The following is a 22,580-nucleotide window of genomic DNA, read 5'->3' as shown; positions in this document are numbered from 1 at the left end:
CAACTATAGAACTTGTCGGAGATGTCATATCTCTCGACCCGGGCGTGAGCTTGGAAAACTAGTTTCAGCTCCTCGAACATCTCATATGCTCCATGATGCTCAAAACGCTTTTGGAGCCCCGGTTCTAAGCTGTAAAGCATGCCGCACTGAACGAGGGAGTAATCATCAGCACGAGACTGCCATGCATTCATAATGTCTTGGTTCTCTGGGACGGGAGCGTCACCTAGCGGTCCTTCTAGGACATATTGTTTCCTGGCAGCTATGAGGATGATCCTCAGGTTCCGGACCCAGTTCGTATAGTTGCTGCCATCATCTTTCAGCTTGGTATTCTCTAGGAACGCGTTGAAGTTCATGTTGACATGAGCGTTGGCCATTTGATCTACAAGACATATTTGCAAAGGTTTTAGACTAAGTTCATGATAATTAAGTTCTAATCAAATTATGAACTCCCACTCAGATTAGACATCCCTCTAGTCATCTAAGTGTTACACGATCCGAGTCGACTAGCCCGTGTCCGATCATCACGTGAGACGGACTAGTCATCATCGGTGAACATCTTCATGTTGATCGTATCTTCCATACGACTCGTGTTCGACCTTTTGGTCTCCGTGTTCCGAGGCCATGTCTGCACATGCTAGGCTCGTCAAGTTAACCCTAAGTGTTTTCGCTGTGTAAAACTGTCTTACACCCGTTGTATGTGAACGTAAGAATCCATCACACCCGATCATCACGTGGTGCTTAGAAGCGACGAACTGTAGCAACGGTGCACAGTTAGGGGAGAACACTTCTTGAATTTTTTTTAAGGGATCATCTTATTTACTACCATCATCCTAAGTAAACAAGATGCATAAAACACAATAAACATCACATGCAATTATATAAAGTAGTGACATGATATGGCCAATATCATATAGCTCCTTTGATCTTTATCTTCGGGGCTCCATGATCATCTTGTCACCGGCATGACACCATGATCTCCATCATCATGATCTCCATCATCGTGTCTTCATGAAGTTGTCACGCCAACGACTACTTCTACTTCTATGACTAACGCGTTTAGCAATAAAGTAAAGTAGTTTACATGGCGTTCTTCAATGACACGCAGGTCATACAAAAAATAAAGACAACTCCTATGGCTCCTGCCGGTTGTCATACTCATCGACATGCAAGTCGTGAATCCTATTACAAAGAACATGATCTCATACATCACAATTCATCATTCATCACAACTTCTGGCCATATCACATCACATGATCAATCGCTGCAAAAACAAGTTAGACGTCCTCTAATTGTTGTTGCATCTTTTACGTGGCTGCGATTGGGTTCTAGCAAGAACGTTTTCTTACCTACGAATAACCACAACGTGATCTTGTCAACTTCTATTTACCCTTCATAAGGACCCTTTTCATCGAATCCACTTCAACTAAAGTGGGAGAGACAGACACCCGCCAGCCACCTTATGCAACTAGTGCATGTCAATCGGTGGAACCCGTCTCACGTAAGCGTACGTGTAAGGTTGGTCCGGGCCGCTTCATCCCACAATGCCGTTGAAGCAAGAAAAGACTAGTAGCGGCAAGCAAGTTGACAAGATCTATGCCCACAACAAAATTGTGTTCTACTCGTGCAAAGAGAACTACGCATAGACCTAGCTCATGATGCCACTGTTGGAGAACGTTGCAGAAAATTAAAATTTTTCCTACGGTTTCACCAAGATCCATCTATGAGTTCATCTAAGCAACGAGTCAAGGGGAAGAGTTTGCATCTACATACCACTTGTAGATCGAGTGCGGAAGCGTTCAAGGGGATGGTGATGATGGAGTCGTACTCGTCGTGATTCGGATCACCGATGACCAAGTGCTGAACGGACAGCACCTCCGCGTTCAACACACATACGGGACGGTCGACGTCTCCTCCGTCTTGATCCAGCAAGGAAGAAGGAGAGGTTGAGGAAGGCAGCTCCAAGGGCAGCACGACGGCGTGGTGCAGTTGGTGCAGCAGTATTCCGACAGAGCTTCGCCGAGCACGTACGGAGGAGGAGAGGTGTTGGGGAGGGAAGGGGCTGCGCCTTGAGTTGTGTTGTCCAGCAGCCCTCCCCTCACCCCTCTATATATAGGAGAAGGGGCAAGGGGGGCCGGCCCTCTAGGGAAACCCTAGAGGGGGGCGGCGGCCAAGGGGTGGGGGGCTTGCCCCCCAAGCAAGGGGGGTGCGCCCCCTTTAGGGTTTCCCCCCCAACCCTAGGCGCATGGGCCCAAGGGGGGGGGCGCCAAGCCCACTAGGGGCTGGCTGCTATCCCTACGCAGCCCAAGTGGCCCCCCGAGAGGGGTGGTCCCTCCCGGTGGACCCCCGGAACCTCTCCGGTGGTCCCGGTACAATACCGGTATGACCCTGAAACTTTCCGGTGCCCATTTAACAACTTCCCATATATAAAACTTTACCTCCGGACCATTCCGGAACTCCTCGTGACGTCCGGGATCTCATCCGGGACTCCGAACAACATTCGGTAATCACATACTTGTCTTCCTGATAACCCTAGCGTCACCGAACCTTAAGTGTGTAGACCCTACGGGTTCGGGAGACATGCAGACATGACCGAGACTCTCCGGTCAATAACCAACAGCGGGGTGTGGATACCCATGTTGGTTCCCACATGCTCCTTGATGATGTCATCGGATGAACCACGATGTCGAGGATTCGATCAAACCCCGTATACAATTCCCTTTGTCAATCGGTACGTTACTTGCCCGAGACCCGATCGTCGGTATCCCAATACCTTGTTCAGTCTCGTTACCGGCAAGTCACTTTACTCGTACCGTAATGCATGATCCCGTGACCAAACACTTGGTCACCTTGAGCTCATTATGATGATGCATTATCGAGTGGGCCCAGAGACACCTCTCCGTCATACGGAGTGACAAATCCCAGTCTCGATCCGTGTCAACCCAACAGACACTTTCGGAGGTACCTGTAGTGCACCTTTATAATCACCCAGTTACGTTGTGACGTTTGATACACCCAAAGCACTCCTACGGTATCCGGGAGTTACACGATCTCATGGTCGAAGGAAGAGATACTTGACATTGGAAAAGCTCTAGCAAACGAACTAACCGACCTTTGTGCTATGCTTAGGATTGGGTCTTGTCCATCACATCATTCTCCTAATGATGTGATCCCGTTATCAACAACATCCAATGTCCATAGCCAGGAAACCATGACTATCTGTTGATCACAACGAGCTAGTCAACTAGAGGCTCACTAGGGACATATTGTGGTCTATGTATTCACACGTGTATTACGATTTCCGGATAATACAGTTATAGCATGAATAAAAGACTATTATCATGAACAAAGAAATATAATAATAATACTTTTATTATTGCCTCTAGGGCATATTTCCAACAGATAGGCGTTCCACTGGTGGTTTTGCTATATTTTTTGGACCTAACCTTGTATCTTGGAGCTTGAAGAAGCAACCCACAGTCTCGAGATCAAGCACTGAGGCAGAGTATAAGGCATTGGCCAATGGCGCGGCTGAAACCATTTGGATAGACTCAGTTCTTACAGAACTTGGAGTCCCACGGCAGCGCACTCCTATATTGTGGTGTGATAACTTAGGGGCAACTTACCTGACGGCGAATCCAGTATTTCATGTTCGGACTAAACACATTGAGATTGATTTCCACTTTGTGAGAGAACGAGTAGCTGCTTGTGAGCTGGAAGTCAGGTTTATTTCTATAAATGACCAGTGAGCGGATGTATTTACTAAACCCGCTACTAGAGAGATGCTAGATCGTTTTAGAACCAATCTGAATCTTGTATGTAGTTCAGATTGAGGGGACATGTAAAGTAGGTTCTAATATATTGTCCTTGTACACGTATTTGTATACGTATGTGATTGTAATTGTGATCATCTATATATTGAGACATGAGGCTGGATGTCAACCACTCATGCAAAACCCTAAACCTGTGTTTCAACTCCGCCGGCCTGATCCAGTTCGGCTTCACCTGCTGCTTCTCCTCCCCCACCCAGGACGCCATGATCCGCGACCTTGACCTCTCCGTCTCCCAGGTCCTTCCCCACGGCTGTGCCTGGAGCCTCTATGCTTGCTCTATTCGACTTCTTGGACTAAAAATGTTGAGTAACTTGGTGCCTGCGTGTGATGCAGATCTTGGCGTTCGGCTCGCTGTCCAACGTCGGTGCCATGGTCGGGGCCATCGGCAGCGGCCAGATGGCAAATTGGTGTTGCAGAAAATGTGTAGGTGAAGATTTTTTCTGAAAAAAGTTTAGCATTTTGTTCATGTCATATGCTTGCAAGTTGCAACAAATCAGTGCTTGACTACACCGAAGTTCTATTCCTTTATCCTCCAATAACAGCGTAATGGACATGCCTACTGAATTTTCAGTCGTTAACGATGGCGCCATGGCGGCGATTCAGAATATCATCGGTTGGCTTGTTATCTCCTTGACAAATGTATGGCATGATGCACCCACATGTTTCCCAAGCTTATTTTCTGCCCTTTTTCTTCTCGTGACGCTAGGAGCTTCATGCTTTGATGATCGATGTTTAATCCACAGGGCTCATCATTTCTGTACATGGGACGGCTGCTTGAAGTATTTGGTGTCGGTGTCATATCATGCATGGTTTGTAATGAAGTATCTTCGGTGCATGATTATTTTGTGCCTAGGATGTTCACGCCTTTATGCTTTAAGATTTTGAGTACTTCTCAGCTGGTTCAAAAATATTCAGAAACGAAAGAGCAACGATGTGTCAATATATTGGATGCAGAATGGTCCATCAGAAAGGCAAGCACCGCCTGCTCGATCTAGCTAGGGTTTCATTACCCACGAAGCTCTACCGCCAACCAAGCCAAGGGCGTGAGCGGTATGTCACCGGCCGTTGTCGCTGGAGGGTCATCTTTGAGGGCCATCTTGTGCGATCTGCAGGTACTACGATTATTCCTGCATCCGCCCTTATTATCTTGATTCTGCTAGCTAGCTAGGCCAAGTAAACTTTCACGAGATTTACGTAGATCGGTTGAAGCACTATTGATTAGCCCGCTAGAATCATTCATTACTATTCTTCGACGACTTGTTAATCCAGGATCGGTAAAGGAAATTGCAAGAGAAACCCAAAAGGAAGGAGAAGCCGTCGATGCTACGATGAAGGGAACAGAATAAAAAGAATATTCCGGCGACTGCCATCACAAAAATGCTGACGATGACAGCGTTGGCAGCAGTATATAAGATGATGACGATGATGGCTGGTACCATGACGACATTGGCGATGATGGTGTGTTCCATGAAATCTACGGCAGCAGCGACGACGATATCGATGACGACGATATCGATAGGGAGTTGCCACCCCCAAGTCATGGAATTTCCTATGATGGAGACAGTGATAATTTACGCGCGGCTTACTCCTTTTCTCAGTACCGGGTGGAGCTATTTGCCGTGCGGCCCTGCTTCCACTTCGTGGGCACCTTATTTGCAACCAATGCTCATTCCTACTACTGGGCCTCCCAAGAAGAAAAGGATTGTCACAGTGTCGATTTAAAGGTACGCAATATTTGATATTTTCTATTTTTTGTATCTCCTTCTGAGTTGTTAATTATATGATGCTAACAAAAATACATGTGCAGAACAAATTGACCCTTCACTTAGAAGGCGGTGCCCTTACCGACACCTTCTGGGTCAAACTCAAAATCATAGAGGATGATGGCACAATAGATCATGATGCTTGTCATTCCTTCTCCTTCACGGTCGACCCATACGTTTGATTTCACCAAATACAGGCCAATGTGCATGTCAACCTTGATTTCCTATCTTGCGATGATGCCACGAGGACGGGCGCCGTCTACCATGTCTATGGTGAAATCACCGCGCACCATCAGCTCTACAACGGCCGGAGTGTCTTGCTCTTTTCTTGTGGAGAGGAGAACAAAGCGGAGGTCGTTGATGGTGAACTTCCACTGTTACGGAGGTGTGCAGTTGTTCCTGTATACTTGGAGCCGCTCCTGATGCTCAAGTTCGACCTGCATGTTCCAATCCATTGTGATCATGATGACGGTGTTCGTCGTACCATGGCCTTCCGTGACAATGTTACATTTTACCGTGACCAGTTTGAAGAAAAAATAATCTGCAGTGCTAACCATGGAGAATGCCACCATGGTCAAGTTAGAGTGCGGATTACATACCAGTAGCAGCTGCAGTGCACGGAGATTCAGTGATGTAAACTGAACTGAAGTTCTATCTAGCTAGTATTTATGTATGGATTGCCATTTATGCCTTTTGAGCAGCTTGTAGTTGGAGTTCATGGTTTTCGGTGTCGTGGCTTGGGCACTCCTGCCTCCGCCTCTAGTGTGAGGCACACCCGTTGAATATCCATGTGCACCTTGCTCGTGCGATGTGCAGTTATATTTTGATCTACATTACCTAAAATATTGCATGTCTATCCTTCTAGAAGTTGAACCAGCTGCTTGAAAGCACACTTGCAAAGTAAACTGCTAGGTATAGAATAACTAATAAAATGGGGAAAAGATGCATTCTCAAAAATTTGCTCTCCTTCTGCTGTAGATTCATTGTGATGTTGGAATGATATCCTCTGCTTCTGATTAATTGCACTCCCCTCCCTGTGTAAATTTACTTGGGTGAGCTCAACAAAGGTTTCATATTCAAGCTTTGACAGGGTTTCCAACATCTTGCAGTGCAGTTTGGCAAACATGATTTCCTTGCAAGGCCGTTCTGGTATAATTTGTGCCTCTAAACACGACTTGAAAATCATGAGGATTATAGATTCTTGTTTTCTTCTGAAAGAGATAATTGAGGGAAATACATTTGCTGAAAGAGATACAGCATAAGCTTCCTGTATATAAACAGGATCGAAATGAATCATAATTAATGGTTATTGTCGATAAAATGGCAGAATGAGTTGTATTAACCAACCTAAGTACCTAATCTTGTTACGTCCATTGGACAGTGTGCAATCAAAATCATGTGATAGTTTTCTAACTATTTCTACTCCAGTAGATTGGATACAACACAAAGACTGGTATTTTAGATTCAAAAGAAGAATCAAATATCAGAGGCTATCTGAATTCTGAACTTACTTTTGAATCACGCCGCCGCTGGTCCATTGCCTCCTCATGATAACACCATCAATCATTAGGTTGGTTACCACTTACCAACCATCAGTATGTTCACCCTTGAGAAGTCCAGCCTAGGGTGCTACAATTAGGATCCCCATCAGATAAACCAATAACTATATTTCTTGATGTAATTGGAGGGATTCCACTACCATAACAACAGGTGGATGCAGCCGTTCAACCCGGGTGAGGAGCATACAAAATCTGCAAAATAAGGAGATTAGAAGATGATAATTTCTTTAATAGTTCGATACACATAGTATTTTATAGATGGTTGCTCACATATCTAAATGCCACATTTCTTGATTCATGCCTAGCAAAAATTCCTTGCAATATTTTCTAGAACCAGGAACAATCACTGCATTGTTCATGGCAAGGAGAACTGAACCTAGGTGCAAACCTATTAAGGGATAGATGGCTAAGACATGAATCAGTAAAATTCAGAGTTTCGAATATAAGTCAACACCTGTCATTCCTCCAACTCCCTCGCATCAACTCCCTATGGTAGCATATATTGAGCGATTCAACTCTGTTGCTGCCTTACTGCAGCCATTACAACAAAATATGCAGATTATAAAACATGTAAAGAAAAAGGGGAGAGCTGTTATTGTCACATGCACTGCTCAAAGTAGATTGGTTCATCTGAACCTCCATGGACAGTGCCCACCATGATTTAGAGAAGTAGAAGCAGAAGAGCATGCAAATTGCAAAGGCAGGAGAAGAGCTACAGAGCGGATCTGGTCAAGGAAATAGATTCGTCAGTTGGAAAAGGTAGGATGTGTGGTACCTGGTTGGATCTGGAACGGCTGCCCTTAGCGGCGCAGACTAAGCGGATCCGTGTCGAGAGAGAAAGGTGCAGGAGACGAGGCGGCAGTGTGTCTGGGCCAAGAGGAGGCGTGGACAACTGGATGCCAAGTTTGCTTCCTTCTCCTTCTCCGGTGGCCGGCGTCTGGCCTTGGGCCAAGGCGGTGGCAACCCTAAGCATGCGTCGAGGGAGAAGGGGTGGGGGCGATTTCCTCCTACTCTATCTTTCTTCTGGACGAAGCAAACGACACGGTGAGGCATCGAAAGGCAAGCTGCCGGTCCTTTTTGTCTGTAGCTAATCCAACATGGACATCACGAGAGCACGCCCCTCTCCCGACGCATATTGGGTTAGATGTTCACAGTAATTGCAGAATTCACTTTATCGAGGTCACAGCACGACATCAACTGAACACAAACTAACAAGCGAATGAAGCAATCCAAAGCATCTCCAGGTTCAACATTCTGAGCTTTACAAAATTGCAAATATAGGTAAATATGTGTTCCAAGACTTTCATCATTCCGACCTGAAAAACCAATACATAAGCGATAAGCCCACATAGTTCTAAGTGTCTTGAGGCACAGAACAGAAAGGGAAAAGAATGGAGAAAAGAAACTATGGTAAAATAAAAATCTCCCAGCGCTTCAGGCTATCTTGAACTGTGTCTTCAGCCTGCTGATAAGCTGCCAATTTTCAGCCCTCATTTCATCCTGTAACAAGACCATTCAGAAGTGTTAAGAGAGTAAGGGTTAAAAGATTGCCCTATGTTAAATGAACTATGGAATCGCGAGCGTATTTACCCGAAAGCACTCTTTGAGCACATCGATGGATCTCCTCGAGATCTCGCTGACCAGCTCATTGCTAGAATCAAAATGCCGTCCATAAGACCGGGATTTCTCCTGAGGGCTGTCACCGCTTATCTGGCAGAGGTGATGGCAATTGTTATAAGCTTTTTCAACTTTCATGTTGCAATTGCCACAACTACAATATCATGCTTATGTATGCACTAGCATGTACCTTTATGGCCACAACTCCATTCCTGGCCGAGAAAATCTGATTGCCATTGGACGTTTGCATGGAGGAGATCCTCCCGAGGCTATGAACTATTATATTCTTGCTTTTATCCTTGCTCGGGGTGAAGACACATATCGGGGTTCCCACCTGAGACACAGTCAAGAAATCAATTACTAACATCAGCAACAAGATCAAATCATTTCGAATCGATGATACACTTGACAACACATAACTAAAAGATATACCTTGACGACACCTTCCACAACTTCAACGTCGCAAACAATTGGATCCTTGCTATGGTAGACACGGTTTGGCAGAATCTTCAGGGTGCATGGGAAAACTGCCTCAGCTGCAAATTGCATTTTCTTCGCTTCCTTCAATCCCTTAATGTGCTCAGTATAGATGTTGACGAGCCTATATACCGTATCAGCAGTAATAATCTTCAACCCTGATTCAGCTGCAAGGGCACTAGCCTCAGGCATCACTTTGACGTCAAAGGCCAAGATGATACTCTTCTTTCCGCTTCAGCATGGCACTTGCCTTCATGACATCCTGCTTGTACACGGGTCCTAAGTTCCAAGCATAAACAGGAATGTCCACACTACTGCTCTTCAAGTGCGCAATGATAGCTTCCAAGGTTCCAACACTGGAAGCTTGCACATAGATGCCCTCCTTGCAAGTCTTGATACTACTAACTTCTTGAGTTTTTGTTCCCTTTTCGTTCTCATCTGTCGTTCTAATGGCCATATCAATCTCTTGCATTGCAGCTGCTTCAGCTTGTCGCAAATCATCCCCTGGCTTCACTACAATGAGAGAAGTGCCAGCCATTGCATATTGAAGTCCCTGAAGAAATACAAATAAGCAATGAATTTTTTGACAACGGATTCCAACGTTCATAAGGCATGGCAATGGAAATGAAACTCACCCGTGCCACAATTTTTACCCCCTGCCCAGCTCTGACCTCCTTGTGATGCTTATATGCACCCTGGAGGAACAGAAATGATGATACATTAGGTACAACATTCGAAATTTTTGTGAACTCAGTCTCAGAAATTCTACTATTGAGTTGCCATATCTCAGTCAAAAACTCAAAACCTTAAACAGAGTACACAGGCTTCATGAAATTTAAGAACTATATAAAATATGCCAGCAAGCAAGACTTTGTAAATTCAATCCAAAATTCATCTGGGTTACAAGTGCACATGTTTATGCTCCAACGAAGGGTAGGACGTATAACAGTGTTCTGGACAAGTCAATACACACATGATATATGATATTTATGGTCTCAGCAGGATACCACAGACCAATTCAACTACTGAAAATGGTGCGACTGCACAGAAATCTTGGATTTCTGGATAGAGAACATTAAAGAGACCAATTGTGAGCAATAAAAAATATAATATCCTGGTGGTCAGAAGCAATTGATTATGGATCCTAAATTTTGAAGATATTATGATTATATATGCGGTGGGGAACTTAACAAATTGTAATAATATATGCGATGAACAGCCATCCGATCGAAAGAAATATGGTTCTTCAAAAATAGGCCAAGAAGCAAAAAATAAAATTGTACATCATAAATTTCATAATTGACATATTTTTCCGACAATCAAACACTGATAAAAAAACATGCCAATATGTGTTAAAATTTGTGTCGTTCGAACAGAGTATCCAGAATTCTTGTTCCCAGAACTAACAAGAAAAATATGAATGCACAGAAGAAAATAAGTGTGGACTCACCTTAGCTTTGAGTTCTTTCATTGGATGAGGGGTCAACAAATCTCTAATAATGGTTGTAACAGGCCCCTAAAGATGTAAAGGTTAAAGTCAGAGATGAAATCGTTGATGCAGCATTCAAGGTAGCATGCAAATCTCAAATTTCATAAACTTTATATACCTGTTTAGTGCAAACAATTACTTGATCCCCTTGGCGCAGCACACCATTAATCAGTACTACGTCAACAGTAGTTCCCAAATCTTTATGTTCATTGACTTCTAGTACTGTACACTGAACAAACATATGTGGAGAAGATGTCACATTAGGTTAATGATTAACTTCAGTAGAGAGAGTTATGGATTAATGTTTAACGAACCAACCTCTACTGTATCGTCATAGGCCAGCTTATCTGTAATTATGTCAGGCAGCCATCGCACCAGTAGCAGTAGAAGATCTGGCACACCTTCACCGCTGGAGGATAATACAGTAAAATATTGTCAAAGGCTAAAACTGCAAATAACATAGGAGAAACTGAAACTTAAAACATAAGCAACGAAGTATATATGTGCTAGTTGTCACACCTTTCAGCACTGGTCGGGGCAATGTTAACCACTTTTTTCTTCTTATTGTTTTCATAGTAAGGAGCAGTGTTGAAGCCATTTTCCTTAAAATCTGTTACAACCTGTTTACAAACAATCGAATCATCAGAAAATTTCAAAGAAACCACCTGTAGTTCAATGCAAATTCGGCATAACCAAAGAGATACACAGAACGTCACAAGGGAAAATACCTTAGTTAACCTCCATTTGTATTCACTTTTGACGTCATCAGATTGCTTCTTGAGTGCCTCGACTATTGGTGCATTGGTACATTCCTTCCACCCATAGAGCCGGTCAACCTTGTTCAAGGCGACAATGAAGCTCACATTGTGGCGTCTCAAAAGATGGAGGGATTCAACTGTCTGCTTCTCAAGCCCCTTCATAATATCGACGACAACCACGGCGACGTCACACATACTCAATCCCCTTGAGCGCATTTTACTGAAGGACTCATGGCCAGGGGTGTCAATCACGAGCAAACCAGGAACTTTGATGGCGGTTTCAGCTTTTAAACTCGTCCTGTCCCTGATGTTTTCAGCCGGTAAGTAGGTGGCGCCAATCTGTTGTGTGATGCCCCCGGCCTCCCGCTCCTGCACATGGGTGCCCCGGATGCAATCGAGGAGCTTCGTCTTTCCGGCATCCACGTGCCCAAGGATGCAGCATATCGGTGCCCGAAGCTCCTATTCATCTCCTGAAGCTACATCCTGAGTGTCGAAGATATCCTCCACAATCTCATTGACTGCATTGTCTGGATTAACGACCGGAGCAGTGGAGATAACATGTTTCTCTTTGATATCTTCTTCAGAACCAGATGAGTGAGAATTGCCAGCAGCAGACATGACATCAAATTCATCGAGGCTCTTGCTATCCCAAGCATCCTCCTCCTCATCATCATCATCACCGATTGCTGTTCTGTCCTCTTCCAATGATCCATCGCTTGATCCCTCCCCCAATTTGAGCGCCTCATTGAGGGCGGTGCTGTTTTCCTCTTCTTGCGAAACACCGCTCGAGCCCTGGTCTCCTCCCACATCAGCTTCAGATTCGACAGTCTTGGGCTTCAACGCAGGTCTCCTGGAGTGATACACCGGCCGCTTCTTCCGGCCATCATCCACACCAGCAGCACCGCCGCCCTCAACAAGGGGGGCGGTGATGCCGAGCCGCCTGCGCGCCTCCTCCGCGCGCCGGCTCTCCTCCCGCTTCCTCTCGTCCAGCCGCCTCCGCTGCCTGTCCTCCTCCCTCCGCTTCAGCTCCTGCTCCCTCAGCTTCCTCCTCTCCTCCTCCTCCGCCTCCCGCCGCCCCCTCTCCTCCTCCGCCTGCGCCTGCAGCTCCTGCTCCCGCGCCCTGCGCTCCTCCTCCTCCTTCTGGCGAGCAAGCCCCTCCCGCAGCGCCCGGAGGCTCACGCCCCGCGCGCCACTAGCCACCTTCTTCGCGCCGCCGGCGGCGGCGCGGGACGGGCCCGCGGTCTTCCTGGACGACATGGGGGTACGATCGGTGACGGTGCCGGCGGTCCAGGTTGGCGGGGCTGCTGCTCATACGGCGGAAAGACACCCGCGGCGGCGGCGGCGGAAACCCTAGCGTCGTACGGGAGATCGGGTCGGGCGGCGGCGAAGGGCGACGCGGGCACGGGAACGGGGACGGGGTCGCGTTGATGGGAAAGTGTAGGCGTGCGTGGCTACATATATGGGGCCCCGGGTGCTGATTGTGATAAGTATATATATCAGCCATTGCCTTTTTAGGATCGTGTAAACTCTATCCACCAAAGCATGTGAGAAAATGAATGAAATAATATGAACAAAGTTTTCGCTGATCAAATAATATTGATCTGGTAACGCCCCTTCATATTGTAAGAAATTATATTGCATCCATGGATCAAAATAAGCCCATAGATGGTAATCGACTATATTTGGGGATGAGTTCCACGGCATATGCATCAATAGCATGGTTGAAGAATATGGATGGTGTGCAAACCAAAGATCTTGATGGGCCAATGCAAAGATTTGGCTTAATTGCTTATTAGCTCCATTCTTCATTTTTACTGCGCTTTTTGTAACACAAGCTTGAGCATCATTCTTATTTTCACCACTCCTATTGGGAACCCATGCCATGTTCTTTTTTTCATGTTATTGTGCACTAAGTGTTTGCAATTTATTCTTTTTACAATTCGAAGACCTGAGTGAACGCCTCGTCTGTGATTCTTTTTCAAGCAATGACAAATTTTATTCTCTTAACTCATTTTCCTTAGATTTGGCACTTTGATTTTCAATGGTTGGTTGTATCATCTCTTTGCTTTTAGTAGCTAATGTTGATATCTTACTTGGCTTTTTTTTTTTCATTTTACTCCCTCTGTTCCCAAATAGTATAAGTCTTTATAGAGATTCTAACAAGTGACTACATACGAAGCAAAATGAGTGAATCTACACTATGTCTACATACATCCGTATATTGTAGTCCATTTAAAATGTTTAAAAAGACTTATATTTAGGAATGGAAGGAGTACATTAGATCTGAAGTAGCACATTTACGATCATCTTTTGTAACATGGTAAACTTGCTTGAACACCTATTTCTTGTCTCTTGAGCTCCAGATCGTTCCCTTATATATGATTGAAGCGTATGATTTTTCATCAAATTTTTGATCCTCTTGGAGCTGTATAATTTTAGAGAGATGGTCTAAAATAAGATAAAAATATGTCTTTGAATTCATGCCTGTCTCATGATGGATATAGAAAATTACCATATATGGAGGTAGACATTGGCATTGATGGCCCAAAAGGAGGATATGAAGATGAATAAGGATATAGAAAATTACCATATGGAGGTAGACATTGGCATTGATGGCCCAAAAGGAGGATATGAAGATGAATAATTCTCCCTCTGCCAATGCATGTCTTCAAACTTGTGCCTAAGGGGTGATCTTGACTTCTTTGCATTATTTTGCTGATAAGCATTTTTGTTCCTCTTCTACTGAAAATTGGGGACTCGCCATAACTCACCATATTTTGCTGATAAACACATGGAATACTCGCCATAACTCACATTCTGTTGTGGCTCCTCTTCTACTGGAAATTTGGGACTTAGCTTCAGTTTTTAGTTCTTTTACTATTCAGCATATTAATAGATCTTCGACTCTCCTGGCTCACCTTTGTGCAAAACGAGCTTGTTCGTTGGAGGTGACCGAGAGCTGGCAGGATCGTGTACCCTCTTTCCTACACAGCAGCCTCATGGCTGACTGTGCTAGGTCCGCATTTGTTGAATAAGAAGCCCCGAAGTTCCACGCAAAAAAAAGGTCAAGCCGGCTTTGGTAGGAGAGCGGCTTGCTCAGGCGGCGGTAGTGCTCTTTTGATGATCTCAAAATATCGATGTAATTTTTATTATGTTTGAGGTACTTTTTATTTCCGACGAACTTCGATCATAGATTAGGATCATTAAAAAAAAGATGTGACATACATCGCACTTGTCCAAATTACACAACATCCATCCTCGTTGAAGAGCTTACTATTGTAGCCTCTCTGTCTTTGCTACACAAGGTCCCGGTTGCCATGCATTGATGATGCATGAGCAGCAGTGGTTGCGTCAGAGCGGCTTCCTGTGCGCGGAGGAGGCCATGAGCACGGCCATGGCGACGACGAACATGAAGAGCATGCTCCCCAGCAGCGTGTAGGTCCTCCGCGACGACCTCCGGTACTCCCCGAACAGCACCACGCCCCAGAGCGTGCTCACCAGCGGCAGCGCCTGCACGGAGTCCGCCGCCGCGTACCCGGCCGCCTGCCCGGCCATGAACGTGAACGCGTTGCCCAGCCCGGACACCAGCCCCGCCAGCAGCGCCAGCCCCCTCCCCTCCCGGTCGCCGGCGTACGCCCGCAGCGTCGACCGCGGCACGCCGGCCATGGGGCGGTAGAGGCACCAGACGTTGAGCGCCACGCCGACGACGAGGGAGGAGAGGCAGAAGTAGAAGTAGGCGGTGTAGACCACGAGGTGCGGCAGGCCGTCGCGCAGCGTGTGCCACTGGTCGTTGGTCGCCAGGTTGAACGCCGGCGCGAACAGCGAGTAGCACACCCCCGCGAACGTCACGATCGCCAGCCCCACCAGCGTGTTGGATCCAAGAACCTTGATTGATCTCTTGTCCTCCAGATCGATGAGGAAATCTGCTGTTCCTGCCTCGGCTTTCTCCACAGCCTTATTATTTGGTAGTGCTTCTTCACAATCCTTTGGTTCCTCTGTTCTCGATTGAAAGATTCTTATTAAGAAGACCAGCAGATCATCATTTTCATCTGATTAATGATGCACAAGTTGTTACCTTCTTCTTGAACAAGGTGTTGGGTGAGATCTTCCTTTGCAGTGTTCCTGTGAGGAATTCAGCAAAGTGATCTTCAGATATATTTTTTTTCGAAACGGAGGCAAAGATTGCCTCATCTATTAACTAAGCAGAAAAGAATTGCCCAGTTAATTACGGAAAACCGGGCGAAAACCGGAAGTGATCTTCAGATTAGCCAAAGAGATACTTGTCACTCAAAATATTCAGATATCTAAGGGTAAAATTCTGGGAAACGAAGGAAGCAGAGATTGTACCCAGCAGAGTAGTTTCTGGAGTTTGATAGCTTCTCCTGGTTGTCAGCAGCATTGGAGGAGTGAACAAGTGAGCCCAGGCAGGCTGCAATCAGAAAGCATCCGACGCCGGGGAAGAGAACCTCTGCCCTGTTGATCCGGCTGTCCAGAAAATAGTTCAGTGTTGTCCCTGCAACAGAAATTTCAGTCATTCATTTATCTTCAGGTTTTGGACATTGATCTTCAGTCATTTATCTCCATGCTTGGAGAGTAGGATATCAATAGAGCTGCCTGTGAGCGTGTGGAAATACTTGTCAGAGAAATGGATAAAAATGGATGCATCTAGAACTAGAATACATCTAGATACATCCATTTCTCCGACACTACCTACCTATGACAACCTTGAGACTTGAGGCCATGACCTCGGTGACTGAAAGCCCGACGTATGCCCAGCCGTACTGTGTAGCCACGGTTCCGAGGGTGATCACCACGCCGCCCGCCAGCGCAAACATGATCGACGGCCAGTAGTCCTGAGTTGTTCGTTCAATTTACATCAACAATTTCGCATATACAGATATACTACATGTTAAACTTGAGGTCAGAAAGAAAGACTGGAAGCCAACTTCAGGTGTTGCCTGAATTTCAGACTTTACATACATGTTGACCTTCTTCTCTTTCTATGCGAGGAAGGAATATGGACAGGGACAATTGACCTACCTGGGTCTGGGCGAGCTGAGTGAGGAAATTGGGCGTCTCCGGCGTGTCGCCGCCGATCTGGCCGAATGTGAGGGCGATCAGCACGGCGGCCAGGAAGTTGGTGATGGAGTAGTCCAGGTACGTGTGCTGCGGCAGCCGGCCCCGGCGCTCCAGCACGGCGAGCACGACCGGCCAGGTGCCCAGGAGCACCAAGGCCGCCGCCATCAGCCCGATGGCCCCGCCGATGTCCTTCACCAGATACATCTGAGTATCTGACCTTTGCGACGACGACGGTGCAGGCGGCGGAGCTACCTGGTTCGGGAAATTGTGCGAAACTGAATCAAACTTCTCCCTGAAAAACTGAATCTATCTAGCATCAGACCCAGCCTCAGTTAACACTGTGAAAAACTGAAGATATATTACTACCTATAGAAGGGCTTTGGATGGAACAGTTCAACAAGTCAACAACATGCAAGAAGGTTCATAGGTCTGCCTGTGCTCGGCAAACCACAATCATCGTGTATAAATAACCCATGTCAGCTTGCAAGATACTCCTATGCGGCAAGAAAAAAAAATGCAAGATGCGGCAGTGAGCCAAAAATAGAAACACAGCTCTAGAATCTGCTGAGGAAACAGATCTGGTAGGGCAAAAAAATATGCTTAAGCAGCATGTTCTGTTGTCAGAAGAACAAGGGGGCCAGTGCATATGCCATTTCTTTGTCAGAAGAACAAGGTGGGAATATGTTCTTGCATGTTCTTTGTCAGAAGAACAAGGGGCACAAGTGTTCTTGCATGTTCTTTTGTCAGAGAAAAATCAGTGAACAGCCAAGCAAATCACTACTGTGCTAGAAAAGAGCAAGAAAATTGCTTGAGAAGGAGCAGAAGTGGCGATAGATCGAGTTCACGCTTTCAGATGCTTGCTAAGATGCATACCAGTTAGGCAGTCACCGATCGAAATGAAGCTGTTCTTGCTGATTGCTGAGCACCAGAGTGTGTGTGTGTGTGGAATGTGTTTTTTACGAATGTTTGTGGTGTCTCTGGAAGGTCCAGCAGTGAGCTGAGCTGTGGATATGCGATGAGGAAAATGGAGATTGCTCACACACGGATGGTGAGGCGCTGGCGTGGGTCCCGCCCACGACGAGGGCGTGTTGGCTGGTAGCAAGCCACCATCCAAACCGGCAATGCTAGACATACGGAAGCTCAACGGGACGTTTACAGGCAAAGCTGAGGTGGGCTGTTTCAATTGGTAATTAGATGAGGCGGGCCCCACCCTGAAAATCAGGGGGGGAGAGATTAGTGAGGGGAGAAGAGTTGGTCTGTAAATTCTAGTAAAAGAAACCCGTATGTCTAGCATTTTTGCCATCCAAACAATACAAGGACCCTACTCAATTATTGCTTATCTTCATAAGCTTTACACACAAAATAATACTGCAACTCGATCACAGCTAGGACACGATAGGAGAGAAGAGATGCCGCCGAGCCACAGCTACGTACCTAATCGCATATGCCGGCGATCAGTTTAAGTAAGGGCCGGCTGCAACACGGGAACAAGAATGCAAGCTGGGCCAAGGTGAGCCAGCGGGATGTCTGAAGCTGCCAAGTTAAGAAGTTAAGATTCATGCAGAAACGACGAAGAAAAACTGCCAACACATGCATGTGGAAAGCTTGCTCCGGTGGTGGCTGTGAAGAGTGTGCTGCACTCATCGGCCAGCCTTAGCACGCACGCGGAGTATAAAATTGTGAAACGGTGTGCGTGCATGGCGGCGGCCCGTGACGTGGCTGCCTTGCATGGAGGCGGAGGACATGTGTCGGCGACCAGCCTTTCGCTCCGGTGGATCTCTACGGCGATGAGTCGTAGATCGAGGCTCGCATGGCAGCTAGCCCGGCTCGCCGGTCGGCAGGCCACCCACAGCGGTGCCAGGGAGTCAGAATCAGAGCAACACGATCGACGGTGCCGCTATAAATTAATGTACGTACCACCAACTAGACGGGTTCGTTCATTCGAAACCAGAGTTGGAACAATGAGCAGTTTCTAAATTAAGCTAAATAAAACAAGTACCTCTACATATGTACAACAAAATTGGATATAGTACCCTGGCCCCGTCTGATTCGAATTTGATTCTCTTTTTGTTCGTGAGATAGAGATATCCCACGGCCTCGTCTCAGTCGTCATGTACGCATGCATGTAGATGTTTTCCCAGGCGATGTGCACGGATCGCCCGAACCATGGATCAGCTCGACGTCGTTGTGGTGAGCGGGGCACCCCCACAATCGGGAAAACGTTTGCGAATGGGCCGTCGCCGTGAGGATTATTCAAACCTTGGAGTCGGACGTATGACTTGATGGAGACTTCTCGTCGGCTCTGTACGTCTGGACATGGACGTGACGTGTGACCTTTTTTACTTCACCCAACATTTTTTTTTCGATGGCTGCTGTGATGATACCGAAGATAGATGACGGGCGTTGGTGTCAAGCTCAAAGATATGCTGCTATTTTTTCAGTTTTGTCATGTCAGTCTTTACGTGACTTGTATTTTATTCTTTATCATATGAATAAAACACATATTACCATGAAAAAGGAAATTCTTTTCTTCCGTCGTCGTACAAGCAAGCCAATAGGTGGCGCCCAGAACTTAGGCGTACGTGCACGTCCCACGGAGACAGCTCGCATCGCTGCCGACGGCCTAATCGTGCGCTGCTCTGAACTCGGTCGGGACATTTTCTACTTCACCCAACATTTTTTTCTTTTGAGAATACTTCACCCAACTTTTGCTGCTATCGCGTGTAGAACACTAACGTTTTTGCAAGCTTGCAAGCGGAGTACGTAGGGCTGAGGGAGTGGTTCCTTAATAAACTTTCAATTTGTCATTTTGTCAACTAGTTCCCCGTCGGGATTCAGGAGATAGAAGTTGACCCGCTTGAGGTCTTCTTTTTTTTTTTTGTATACGATCCAACACACGGATCGGCTTCCACTATCATCGGATAACATAACACAAAATCATGACCTAGCTGAGCGCTTCAAACCGCTCTTATACGTACAGGCTGACCGGTATCGCTTATATCATGCCTAAATCTACGCTCGGGCATGTCCACCGGATCACATTCGGCCCATTCAGGATCAAACCCTAGCCACTTCACTCCACTCTACAACCAATGTCAGGACCCCGACTCGATGTCACATCGATCTAGCTGGTAACACCCCATATCACTTTGCGGCCTCACGCACGGTATCCCCACGGGTGTCGTCTTACCTTTTCCCGGGACCGTTTGCGCCTTTTGGCTCGCGTATATGAAAGTGTCGCTAGCATCCATATGATAAAGAGCCCGGGCTGACATGACTAGTCGTAAACCCAAAGTGGCACAGACTTACAGGGACAGGCATCCATGACCCAGCTTCGAACGTGTCGGTCATCAGCAAGTGGGTCCGGGCTGTAGCACTGGGCTAGCAGGACTCCGGTAAACCGGGCTGTAGCGGGCTAACAGGACTCCGGTACTCAAAGCGTGACATTTCCCCGAAGGGACAGACACAGGAACGAAGAAGGACACATGCCGGCCAGCCTAAGTGTTCCAGAGCAGTAGCAAGCTACCATGGCTCAGTGGAAACACTAGGAGACATTTCCCGGTAAGAGAGGCTACTAAAGATAAACAACTAGATGGTCAGATCCCACACATACCAAGCATTTCAATAACATACACACAATATGCTCGATATGTGCCAATACAACGAAGCATCACAACATGACTCTATGACACAAGTACTTTATTTAAGGCTCAGTGAGCCATACATAACATACACACAAAGGTACGGGTCTCACGACCCAACATACAAGTCATACAATCATACAAGCCAGCAGCGGAAGTAACTTGTCTGAGTACAGACAACTAGTAAAATAAAAGAGGCTTGGAAAGCCTCTGGCTATACTATGTGGTCCTTCACAAGCTCAGGGTCACCACCTGGGTCTTTAGCCTACTCGTTGGTGTCAACGTCTACATAAAACCCATCAGAAGGGGTTGCAGCGTCTTCTGTAAAAATGTAGATTATAGCAACATGAGTACAAAGGTACTCAGCAAGACTTACATCAGATCCTACATACATGCATAGTATCAAGAAGGGTTGGTGGAGTTATTGCAGCAAGCCAGCTTTGACTCTTGGCTAGGCTATCCTACGATACTTCAACTTGAAATAGTTTTGCGCACACGAGTCCACTATTCACCACTTCAATACACTACCGAGGATCCACCTCCGTCCTCCTACGGAGGAGCCATCCTCGGCACTCACACTTATCTTGAGGCTTTTAGTAGTTTCCATTTACTTGTCTATGAACTGTATAGGCAACCAAGTAGTCCTTTACCGCGGACGCGGCTATTCGAATAGATCATGTTAACCCTGCAGGGGGTACTTCTTCATACACGCTCTCACCACTTACCGTCGTTTACACGACATGTACTCGGCAACCTTCAAGCGGAAGCCCAACGTGGGTGTCAGCCACGACCTACCTAATCACCTAAGCCTCCAGTCCAGGTTTATCGCCTATTCAGGTTCCATCCGCAGGGAGTCCGGCCGAGGTTTCCCATACGGCCCCGAACGATGTGAACAGGGTTCCCGAGATACCTAACGGGTATTCGATACACCCGGCCACGTACCTACCGCATCACAGCCCACCCCTACGGTCAGCGCTGTCCACGGCCTCCAGTAGGCTACAAACACCAGAAACTACTTGCAACTCCTGGACGGAGAACTAGGGTGAATAAGAAGTCGAGAGGGTCCATTGGTTTCGGGCCCAATGCATGGTAGTAGCTGATTCTTAAATCACACATACAGATCTCAGTGCTTAAGGTCGGCTTCAATGAAACAACCCACCATGTACTCCTACATGGCCTCTCATCGATACCTTTACCAAATCGTGTTTACCACAACACTCTCATTACCGACATAATCATTTCACTCTAGCCCATCACCCAGATGAACCAGACCTGACACGACTCTAAGCATAGCAGGCATAGCAAGGTAGGAACAACACATACATATGGCTCAATCAACTCCTACACATGCTAGTGGGTTTCATCTAGTTACTGTGGCAATGACAGGTCATGCAGAGGAAATGGGTTCAACTACCGTAGCACACAGCAGTTTGAATCGCGTTGTCTTAATGCAGTAAAAGAGGGCAGGAGCGAGAACATGGGATTGTATCGATATGATCAAATGGTTGGTTGCTTGCCTGATGGTTCGATGCACGGATACGGTTCTTCGTTAGGGTAGTCACGGTACTCCTCGGGGACAGATCCTGTCGTAAAGGATAACGATACACAGGCATCACCAAACAATGTGCAACAATATGATGCATGCATGAAACATGGCAATATGAGTGTGTTGGGCTAATGCAACTAAAGCCAGAAGTGTTTGAACAAATTTGAATCAAAGATTCAAATTTCAATTTCAAATATGGCCTTTTAAAGTGCTTTTCCTTGTTCTGATTAAAACATCCATTTAACTTGTTGGATCATGCATGAAAATAGTACAGATGGATAGATTGGATTTTTCTGATCATTTTTCATATATAATTTGTCCAATTTGGAGTTACAGAATAAAAGTTATGAATTTTTGAAGTTTAATTAATATTCTGGAATTTCCTGATTTAATTTAAATCCAGAAATATCATTTACTGCGTCAGCCTGACGTCACAGTGACATCAGCAGGTCAACAGGGCTGGCTCGGGTCAAACCTGACGTGTGGGGTCCACACGTCAGTGACACAGGGGCTAATCCCGTGTTGACCCAGGCTGGTTAGCTTTGACTAAGCACTGGGGCCCACTTGTCAGCGTCAGTAGGTGGTGGTTTAGTGGCTAATTAACTAGGCCATGTTAGCTCGCCGGAGTTCTGGCCGGCGGCGACCATCAGTGCGGCGGCGATAGTGGTTTTGGTCGTTTCGGCCACCAAATGAACCGCGGAGGCCACCGGAGTGAAGCTGAGGACGACCCGAGGCTCTTGGCGGAGTCCGTTGGGGTCGGGGTGGCCGGAGTCGACGGCGGCGAGCTCGGCTGCGGCGGCCGGGGTTCGGTCGTGCACGGG

The 22,580-nt window shown here is 46.6% G+C and overlaps 1 protein-coding gene and 1 pseudogene across 3 annotated transcripts; both read right to left on the bottom strand.

Moving 5' to 3' along the window:
• Nucleotides 1–8,345: 8,345 nt before the first annotated feature.
• On the bottom strand, nt 8,346–12,907 carry LOC119330122 (annotated as a pseudogene).
• Nucleotides 12,908–14,678: 1,771 nt separating this feature from the next.
• LOC119330145 (ureide permease 1-like) lies at nt 14,679–17,597 on the bottom strand. 3 transcript variants are annotated; one of them, XM_037603262.1, is made up of 6 exons: nt 17,446–17,597; nt 16,534–16,872; nt 16,208–16,346; nt 15,841–16,006; nt 15,569–15,615; nt 14,679–15,488 (listed from the first exon to the last, which is right to left on the bottom strand). In XM_037603262.1, the coding sequence occupies exons 2-6, from the start codon at nt 16,774–16,776 to the stop codon at nt 14,845–14,847; spliced, it is 1,239 nt and encodes a 412-aa protein (XP_037459159.1). In that variant the 5' UTR covers nt 16,777–16,872; nt 17,446–17,597; the 3' UTR covers nt 14,679–14,844. The 3 variants fall into 3 exon arrangements, with proteins under 3 accessions (XP_037459159.1, XP_037459161.1, XP_037459160.1); XM_037603264.1 differs by having other exon boundaries at nt 16,534–16,864; nt 17,446–17,579; XM_037603263.1 differs by having other exon boundaries at nt 16,534–16,824; nt 17,446–17,575.
• Nucleotides 17,598–22,580: the final 4,983 nt, after the last annotated feature.

Source organism: Triticum dicoccoides, chromosome 7A, assembly GCF_002162155.2.
Source record: "Triticum dicoccoides isolate Atlit2015 ecotype Zavitan chromosome 7A, WEW_v2.0, whole genome shotgun sequence".
In the NCBI taxonomy this organism is placed as follows: domain Eukaryota; kingdom Viridiplantae; phylum Streptophyta; class Magnoliopsida; order Poales; family Poaceae; genus Triticum; species Triticum dicoccoides.
The sequence above is the reverse complement of the archived record's forward strand: the minus strand, read 5'-3'. Positions and strand labels throughout refer to the sequence as shown.

Excerpts from the sequence above, each read along its gene's own strand:
- LOC119330145 (XM_037603262.1), bottom strand. The coding sequence starts at position 16,776 with ATGTATCTGGTGAAGGACATCGGCGGGGCCATCGGGCTGATGGCGGCG. Across the intron at positions 16,347-16,533 it reads CTCAGCTCGCCCAGACCCAG|GACTACTGGCCGTCGATCAT; the intron begins GTAGGTCAATTG and ends CGAACAACTCAG. Across the intron at positions 15,616-15,840 it reads TCCAGAAACTACTCTGCTGG|GAACACTGCAAAGGAAGATC; the intron begins GTACAATCTCTG and ends AATTCCTCACAG.